Source organism: Cyprinodon variegatus, unplaced genomic scaffold, assembly GCF_000732505.1.
Source record: "Cyprinodon variegatus isolate N-32 unplaced genomic scaffold, C_variegatus-1.0 Scaffold161, whole genome shotgun sequence".
NCBI classification, from domain to species: domain Eukaryota; kingdom Metazoa; phylum Chordata; class Actinopteri; order Cyprinodontiformes; family Cyprinodontidae; genus Cyprinodon; species Cyprinodon variegatus.
This window is the reverse complement of record NW_015150614.1, coordinates 743,745-752,561: the sequence shown is the minus strand read 5'-3', so window position 1 is coordinate 752,561 and position 8,817 is coordinate 743,745. Positions and strand designations below refer to the sequence as shown.

Genomic DNA, 8,817 nt, shown 5'->3' with positions numbered 1-8,817 from the left:
ATTAAAAAAGGTCTCGTGTTTCTGTATGTTTGTATGTTTAATAATGACTTTAAGGCAGCTCTTTTCAAAATAGCAAATTAATTTAAAAAAGCAGAATAAGGCATTTTCTAGTTTACTGAATATGACTAGGACCGTTCTAATCAGGATTTTTTTTGAATAAGGTTGCACACGTATTTAAAGCTATACATTGTAGCTTTAAATATATGTGTGTAAGTATAATGGTGATCTCTACAGTCACTAGTTTGTCAGCTCTATGATGCCGTAGCCCAAAAGATGTCTGTCACCACAAATGCAAACACACTCCTATGTAATTATAAAGATTCATTTCTAAGGCAAGGCAAACACAAAGATTGAGACTTTCAGTTTACAGCTGATAATAAATACATCTAACTAATATATGCCATTTATGTCAGATAATCCCGTAATTATTACACAGTGTTCCTTTAGGATTATGGCAGCTAAACTATGCAAAAGTAAAAGACTTTAATTAAAAGCATATCTGAAGGACTCAAAAACTACAGTGAAAGAGTTTAAAGTATTTTAAAAAGAATCCAATCCTTTTGCTGGATTGATAAATAAATAACTGAAATAAATATTTATATTACATATTTAAAAGCAACTAACAATACAATTAAATGGATCCATAATTTCTTTAGTGAAATAGGATTATAGTTATAGTAATCGATTAGTCTGAATTTATTACTCTTTTTTGTTGATATATAAAACTTAAGTGTTATTCAGCCACGTAGACTGAAAAAAGTAAAACTAATTTACTTAAAGTCTAAATTGTGTGGGAAGTATGAGTGTTACAAACCTTAAATGCATCTCTTTGTTGCAGAACTCTGTGTTTCCTGGCAGGAGATGAAACAAGATAAAATCTGAAATGCTGAACTTTTATGAAAGATTTGATTAAATACTTTATTGATTCAGAACATTTAATTCCCCTTAGTTATCAACAAGTATTTTGCTGTCTGGCTGTGACACCTTCCTGGAGAGAAATGCCGTATATCAGCTGTGCTCCTGCCATCAACACCTTTATTCATAGATGTTGGAGATTGGCCTATTTTTCAGTGTGGACCTGTTTCTTAGACTGTGACTGGTTGGATCTTTTCTCTTCATCCTCTGACATGGGAGCTGGCTCGGAGTTCGTCTGCCTGGCTGTGTGTTTCCTCGATGGGGCCGGCTTTTTATCTCTGCTTCTTTTTCTATGTCTCTGCTTCTGTCTCCTTGAACCCTAGTCGGCCTAAGCAGATGGCCGCTCACACTGAGCCTGGTTCTGCTGGAGGTTTCTTCCTGTTAAAAGGGAGTTTTTTTCCTCCCCACTGTCGCTACAAGCATGCTTGGTGTGATGGATTGCCTTTGAGTTAATGAGGCGATGCAATCAACTGGTTTTCCTTAGATAGAAAACTTTGAATCAATTTGACTGTATGATCTGGTGAACTGGAAAGTGCCTTGAGATGACATGTGTTGTGAATTGGAGCTATATGAATTCATTGAATTGAATCAAATTGAATTTCATTAAGTTTAGTTGACATAAAATCACAATGAAATCCATTTATAGACTGAAAACGTTTGTATCACTAAGATTTTCCACAATTAATGCAGAAATATTTGATATTCCTTTAAGTAGTGTTTCTAACTTGGCTTCAATATTTAAATCCATCCACTCTTTGTTTTATGGTCTTACTTTTTAATAAAAAAAAAAAATATATATATACATGTACTCAGATTTACATCAGCAACAACAACGGCAGGTTATAACTTTAAATGCTGCAGGATCACTGGAGCGTCTTCAGCTGCTGGACGTCTGTTCTAGGTGCTAAAGAGCAGCAAACCTAGACCTTTCAGTTGGCAGACGATGTTAAAGTTTCTTATAAAACACTTTTTCATTAGGTCACGCTGCATAGGTATAAAAATGTTGTCAATCAGCTGTGATTTTCATTTATTTTTTTTGTAAATGGAATTTCCATCCACATAGTTTGGATAGACATTACTTGACTTTCAAATCTGCTTTAAAATGATCTGGTTGTTGTTTTGGTCTGACTGCAGAGTTTTTAATCACATGTGCTGCGTTAGGTGGGGCAGGTGGATATCTGTTTCCGCATATTCCTATATCTCACCAACAATCCTGTGGGAAAGGATGCAGCTCACAGTGAGGAGACAATGACACTGTATACATGAAGTCGGGTAACTGAAAAACATTTTGGACAGATGGTATTCTGCTGCAAACTATATCCAAAAACTTAAAATAATTAAAACCTTTTCTCAAAGTGGGAAATTTTTTATACCTCCCCTGCTGGCTGCTTCATATGGAAATCTATACTCATATTACCAGCTACAATTAGTGTGGTTAGGTTATTAAAGCCTCTCTTAACACACATAAGCAAACACAAACAAAAATGAAAAAAAAAACAAACACTGTGTTTCACAAGTTACTTAAATTATTGCAGATTTTAAAATATTTTGCTCCTCTATGGCATTTCTATGGACTGCCTCGTCGACTTTCATACCAATGCCTCAGTTATCATTTCTGAGTTTTCCTGCATTCGGGCTACTTTTTCACTCCTTCTTCTTTACCTTTATGGTAGTAGGACATTAAGTTTTATCACTTATGGTTCCTCTGTTTTATCGGGTTTTATCTTTGTGTGTTTTTGTCACTTTTTTGCAGGCAAAGTCTACTTCTTAAGGTAGATGTAGCTGGTATCTAGATAAACACTGTAGTTTTGGAACAAACTAAAAATAACAACAAGAAACAGCTACAGTAGGTATCAAAAATAGCTCCTGAAAATTAAGTTCTGCTGTACAAATTTTCAGAGACCGAGAGTGAAATTGACTTACACACTGGAAAAAAAACAAAATCTAGATAACTCATTTTTTTCTTAAAATAAGTGTGTTTGCTCTTGAATTAAGGAGGTAAAAGAGACATATTGCCAATGGAACAAGACAATTTACATTTAAAATAAGAAAACACAATTGCTTTGTCTTATTTCAAGAGCATATTATCTTATTTTAAGAGTAAAAATACTCATCATCTCATTTACCTACTCAAATTAAGGGTAAATACACTTAATTTATGAAAGTTTTACTTATTTCTAGATGGTTTTGCAGTGCAGTTAGCTGATCAATTTAAGCACAAACAGGTTTAAGTTGGATAATTGAATTAAACTAGGTATACTCTAGGTGTACACAACAAAATTCCAGTCGTAAATCTGACTTTTAGTTAGATAAGTTTCACTGATATAAAAAGTTTAAAATTTTAAAACTGAGAGGCCATTTATTGGGATAGATTTTTATGCATCTGGCTTTGCCTTAGAGTCTCCGCTTTAGAAATGTACCCTCACTCTCATAGAATACAAAGAAAACTGATGACAGGGTTAAAGTAAAAAAAAATGTTGCTTCCACTGTGGGACCTCCGACAAAGACAAAGAATTTCACTTGTTTTAGTTTCCCATCAGAGGAAGTTGAAACAAAGAAAAGAAACCCCTGGATAAGCAGACATCTGGTTGGCTGGCCTCCTGAATAAAGCCTCATTCTGGGCAGTAAAAGCGGGACCCATCGTAACACGGCTGTGATATATGGAGGTCTTGGGTGGGAGAAGGGTGTGGGGGTATTAACTTTCACAAGGGTGCAAAATCAAAGGGAGTTCCTGTCACCATGGAGGGGTCTCGGCAACAGGGGTCCCATTCACAGGGAATTCCTCCCCACTGCCCCTGTGATGCAGCTGTTGACTCAATCCTATCTACTGAGAAAAAGAAAACACACATTAAAAAGCCGCATGACTGTGAACTTGATTGCGGCGGGTGGCACAAACGGCCCATCAATGGGATGAGTATTTACTTTGAGGTGTGAAAATCTTTGAACTGCCCCAAGATGTTAGGTCTTTTTTTTTTTAAGAGCCTCTTCCTTTTACAGCAGCATCACAATGGACAGCATTTAAATTCTGGAAGCAATCAAATTAACATTTTAATAAAACCCCTCCAGAAGGAATCAGCTGGTGAGAAAGTTAAACTCTACAAAATGAGAAAATATTCAATAAGAAGTTTTTAAAAAAGTTTTCATGACAGTGTTTATTAGAATTTACATTTTGAACAAAACCCAAATAAAACTGTTCAGAATATTTACACATAATTTACAAACATTTTTTAACTTTAAAAGGTTTGGTCTGCAGAACATGATATTGCATTGCCTCCAAGGAGCAGATAAATATGTAAATAAAAAAGTTTAAATGTCCAAACACACACCAATCGCTCAAATCCGTAATCAAAATGGAAGTTATCACCAGCATGATTTGTGCAATTCTTTTATTTATTTGATTTTTAGAGGGAATAATTATTTTTCAGCTAATACATTTAGAAATCACGTTAAGGAAGAACCCTGTCACTTTTTTCATTAACTCTAACAAAATCAAATATTTACATAAGGTGAAAAAATAGACTTTTCACACCAGTTGAATTTTAAATAAGTTTCACATAATGAATGGGAAAACCCCTTAAACACAGATTTTTATTTAATATTCGTTTCAAGTTTCCAGATTAGTCTAAAGGGAGTATTCTGCTAATAATGGACATCCAGGGAATGCTTACCCTGTAGTGCAACATCTGGAACTGGATTCCAAAAGTTTGTTTTTGTGGCTTTATTTTTATCTAAATGAAGCAGATTACTCTCTTTTAATGCTGGTGAGCATCGGATCTATGCCCTGTGAGGGCTGCCCTGACCGACCCTTCCTGCTCTGGTGGGTTTTTACGTGTTTTGAAAGGTGGTCGCTCCGCATGAACCTCTTGCCACACTGCTGGCACCCAAACCTCTTCTCCCCGGTGTGCGTCCTGAGGTGCCGCTGCAGCTCGTCCGAGCGCGTGAAGCTCTTTCCGCAGAAGAGCCAGTTGCAGATGAAGGGCCTCTCCCCAGCGTGCCAGCGCAGGTGCGCCTTCAGGTGGGACGTCTTCTTGTACACTTTCCCACACTCCGGGATGTGGCAGATGTGCAGCCTCTTCTTACCGAACTCCAACCCCCCGCCGTTTGTCTGGCAGTTTGGGCATTTGCATCGCCGGCAGCGACGCGTGGAGCTCAGCAAACCCTTGGAGGTGCCCTGGAGGAGAGCGGCTATCTGCGGCTGGTGGCCCAAAACGAGCTGCCTGCCCAGGGTGAAGGGGTGGTTGGCTGGGGCGCTGTTGGTCTGAGGGAGGCTCCACCACTGCTGGCCGTCCTCCACGTGGCCGCCTGACAGGTGATGCCTGGCGGTAGGATTCTGCAGAAAGCTTGGGAAGTTTTGTCCAACGCTGTTGTGCTGAGGGTAATAAGTGTTGGATTGAGGCTGCGAAGACAGCACTTTAACAGGGGACAGTTCAAATGAGTAGGAGGACGCGGGTTCAGCTGGGGGGGTCAGAGGCAGCTCGTGGTGGTGATGATGGGGGTGATGATGATGATGAGGGTGACCCAGGCCGGACTGCATGTGCCCAGGAAACTGCACCTTGGGCACCGTAAAGGTCATCTGGTGCGTACTGAGGGCCGTACTCGGGGCCATCTCATTGCTCCAGAGCTGAAACATCCCAGATGTGGAGCTGACGGTGCCTTCGTAAGGAAATTGTGACCCATCAGAGCCCATATTGCCGCCCACCTGCCAGGCCTGGCTGCAGGTGGTGGCCAGGAAGGAGAGGGCGTTGGGTGCACCCTCTGGAGAGGAGCTGGGGGTCCGATCCTGTGATACACATACAAGCAACATTAGTATAAATCATCTAAAAACCTTTTTTTTTTTTGTTTCTCAACAGCCCATTCTTTTATGCTTTTTCGTGTTGTCTTTTTTTTTTATAAATATATATTACATTCCTAATAAATCAGACTTTAACAAAGAAGAAAGGGAAAGCAGCATAAATCCATTCGCTATGCGTAAAACTTGAAGTTATACGGAAAGCGAGCATTAGATAAAACACGACAGAAATTATAAAAAGAGAATCAAACCTGCAAAAATGTGTGTAAAAAGTTATCAGTCCTCTGTATCGTGAGCGCAGCCATCTGTCCTTGAGCTCCTTTCCTCCACCTGCAGCACAAACTGCTCCGAGATTGCGTAAAAGCTGAAACTAAAGGAGATGGCGCAAAATGCGCGCATTCGGCACCTTAAAGGACTCCCGCACTTTAAAGCATAGATCTTCTTTGATTCATTCAAAAGTTCAGAAGAATTGTATAGTGTTTCTGTTCGCGGACAGTTTAAATCAGCTGATGTTATTAAAAGAGGTGCGCTCTGTAAAATCCAGTGTGAACGTCTCAAAGAAGTCTGAGCAGCATCTTGTCTTTATAGAGAGAAAAAAATCCTCTCAACGGGGTCTCCAGTGTGATGCAGGCGAGCTCATCAATAGAGTATGGATGAGCTGGAGGAGGGAGGGGGGCTTGCTGGGTGAAGGGGTGGGCTACTCATAATTTCACTCAACTTCAACCAAATGCTGACCCTGCGAACTGACTCCTCCTCCGTTTGTTCTGACAAAAGACTAATAAAAAAGATCAAAATAGAAAGATTGTCACTTAGTATTTGCAGCTTCTAGATGTGTCTAGTTTCCTCTGAAAAAGAAAAGGACAGTAACCCAGAAATGCATGCGCTATAAAAATATTACCCTGTAGATTGCTAAATATTATCCACTGCATTAATAACATACTACTCCAGCAAATTACTATGTAAAGTTAAAGATATATAGGTAGATATATTATAAGAAAATTAAATACTTGTTTTAACATGATAAACATAAATCCTTTTAGTATAATAGAGATAATGAAGATGTGGATTATTTCCTGTTTTGATTAATATAATAAAAAAGTGACATATAAATTGTTTTTTTTTTATAAAGATTTAGCCAAGTTTATGAACTGTCGGGACTCTTGTACTTAAATAGAAATATGTGCTAAATTGTAGTTCACAACACTCCTAATCCTTAAGTCAAATTTGCCTGCAAATTGAGTGTTTTAACCTGGTTACAGGTGTTAATAATGCATGAAATATTTTAGTTGTGTTTGTCAGGGAAATTCCTTCTACATGTTATTAAACTATATTTAAAAAGTTTGTCTTGGACAGGGGTGGAGCTAGATGGGGGGCCAGGGGTGGCCATGGCCACCCTTAGCTAATCATTTGCCACCCCTACCATTTTTTCCCCTCTAATACAGATGGTGGCAGCAGTAATACTCTCAAGTGGAATATTCAAAACATTTGATATTTTGTTTAGGTTAATTATACCCATCAATATACTAACATCAAAGATGATAAGTATAGAATTCATGCTCTTTCCAGAACCAGATATTCTGTTATATTGGGTAAAGAGATAATAATGTGTCTCTGGAAGTCAAATAGAAGTCTTCAGTGAAATCAAAGATAAAAAAGAAAAAAACTTATCAAATAATGAATTTATGTAGATATTTGTGCTTTTAAATATAATTTTTTTGCAGAATGTTTTTTTGGTACAAGTAGGTAAGTAATGACAATAGAAAAGACTTATGCCCCAGAACTCAAAACTGAGTTTTATCCACTATACCTTTATCTGGAAATTACGGATGTTTAAATATATGTGTCTATTTATTAACAAAGGCTGTAGGAAAGAATAGTTTGTCTTTATTTAGAAAATATGGATGTTTTGCTTGTTAATTTTCCTGCTGGAACAGTGTAGATTGACCGTGAGGTTCTGGTGCCGATCCGCTGTCGGCCACCCCTCAGTGTACGTTGGTTATTGCCTGGCCACCCTTATAAAAAATGGCATGGGCACAGGGGAAATGATGGAAATGGTTGGAACTCTTAGTAGCGGCTATAAGGAAGGTTTCAGCCCGTTGACCTTCACCACTTGTCTTCCCTGCTTTCGCTCAACCCTGTTTCCTGTCATCATACTTCAAAGAAGACCACTAGTGCCAAAAAAAAAATCTTAAAGGTATAGTGGAGGATTTTGGTGAATTTTTTAAAAGACCCACCCTCTCCACTTAAAAGAAATAAAATAAAAAATCACATGCACAACCCTGTACCCGCTCCCAAGAGGGAACACCTATTAAACATGTGCAAGGACATGCTGGAGCCCATTTCTCCTCGTGCATGCTCTGTTCAAAAGTTGCTGCATGCATCGCTCATACAAGCTCACTTTCCAAAAGAAGATTTGCAATTTTCCACTATGTTAGACTCACCACCAGTAAGTGAAAATGGGGATGAACACAGAGCACAGCCTTACGTAAACATATCACCAGAATGATTGACAATTAGGAGGACCACTTATTTAGATGATCCACTTGAACATCCTCCACTATATCTTTAAATAGGGGCAAAAGCACTAATATTCACACTACATTGCTGGCAAGTTGAGCTTCATAACTCATGAATCCCAATGGCTTTTAAAATAAACTCAAAAAGTGTATTCATGTTTTGATGAAGTATTATACTTGAGGACTAAACTACCGGTAGCCTAACTTGTTTTTTTCAGCTCATTTCAACTAATAAGGATAAATCAGATCTGAATAATCACAGTAGATAACTAGTCCAAATTTGTTAGTCTAATTTACCTAATGTATTCAGGTTTCTTAAAGGGTTTAAACTTAAATAATGTCTAACAGGGGTGCAGCCAGATCGAATTCATTTGTAACAAATAAAAATCCACAAAGAATTTTGAAAAGCAGACAATGTTAAACAGCAATGTACTTTATCTAAAGATCCATCTTAAAAATGAACACTTTTACTTAAATGGAAATTTTAAAGAATCAGGAAATAACAATTTTTTTCCTCTATACTATTTTTTTTTTCAAATAAGACTTTTTTGCGAAGCCATATTTTACCAAAACAATAACTTGAAAAGCAGTAAACTA

The 8,817-nt window shown here is 37.8% G+C and overlaps 1 protein-coding gene across 1 annotated transcript; it reads right to left on the bottom strand.

Moving 5' to 3' along the window:
• Positions 1 to 4,099: 4,099 nt before the first annotated feature.
• Positions 4,100 to 6,338, bottom strand: LOC107086762 (transcription factor Sp5-like). Its single transcript, XM_015377904.1, has 2 exons — positions 5,956 to 6,338; positions 4,100 to 5,695 (listed from the first exon to the last, which is right to left on the bottom strand). The coding sequence occupies exons 1-2, from the start codon at positions 6,007 to 6,009 to the stop codon at positions 4,658 to 4,660; spliced, it is 1,092 nt and encodes a 363-aa protein (XP_015233390.1). The 5' UTR covers positions 6,010 to 6,338; the 3' UTR covers positions 4,100 to 4,657.
• Positions 6,339 to 8,817: the final 2,479 nt, after the last annotated feature.

Bases quoted from the DNA above. Each gene is read 5' to 3' on its own strand.
- LOC107086762 (XM_015377904.1), bottom strand. From the start codon at position 6,009: ATGGCTGCGCTCACGATACAGAGGACTGATAACTTTTTACACACATTT. The intron at 5,696-5,955 runs GTTTGATTCTCT...TGTGTATCACAG, and splicing joins TTTTACACACATTTTTGCAG to GATCGGACCCCCAGCTCCTC.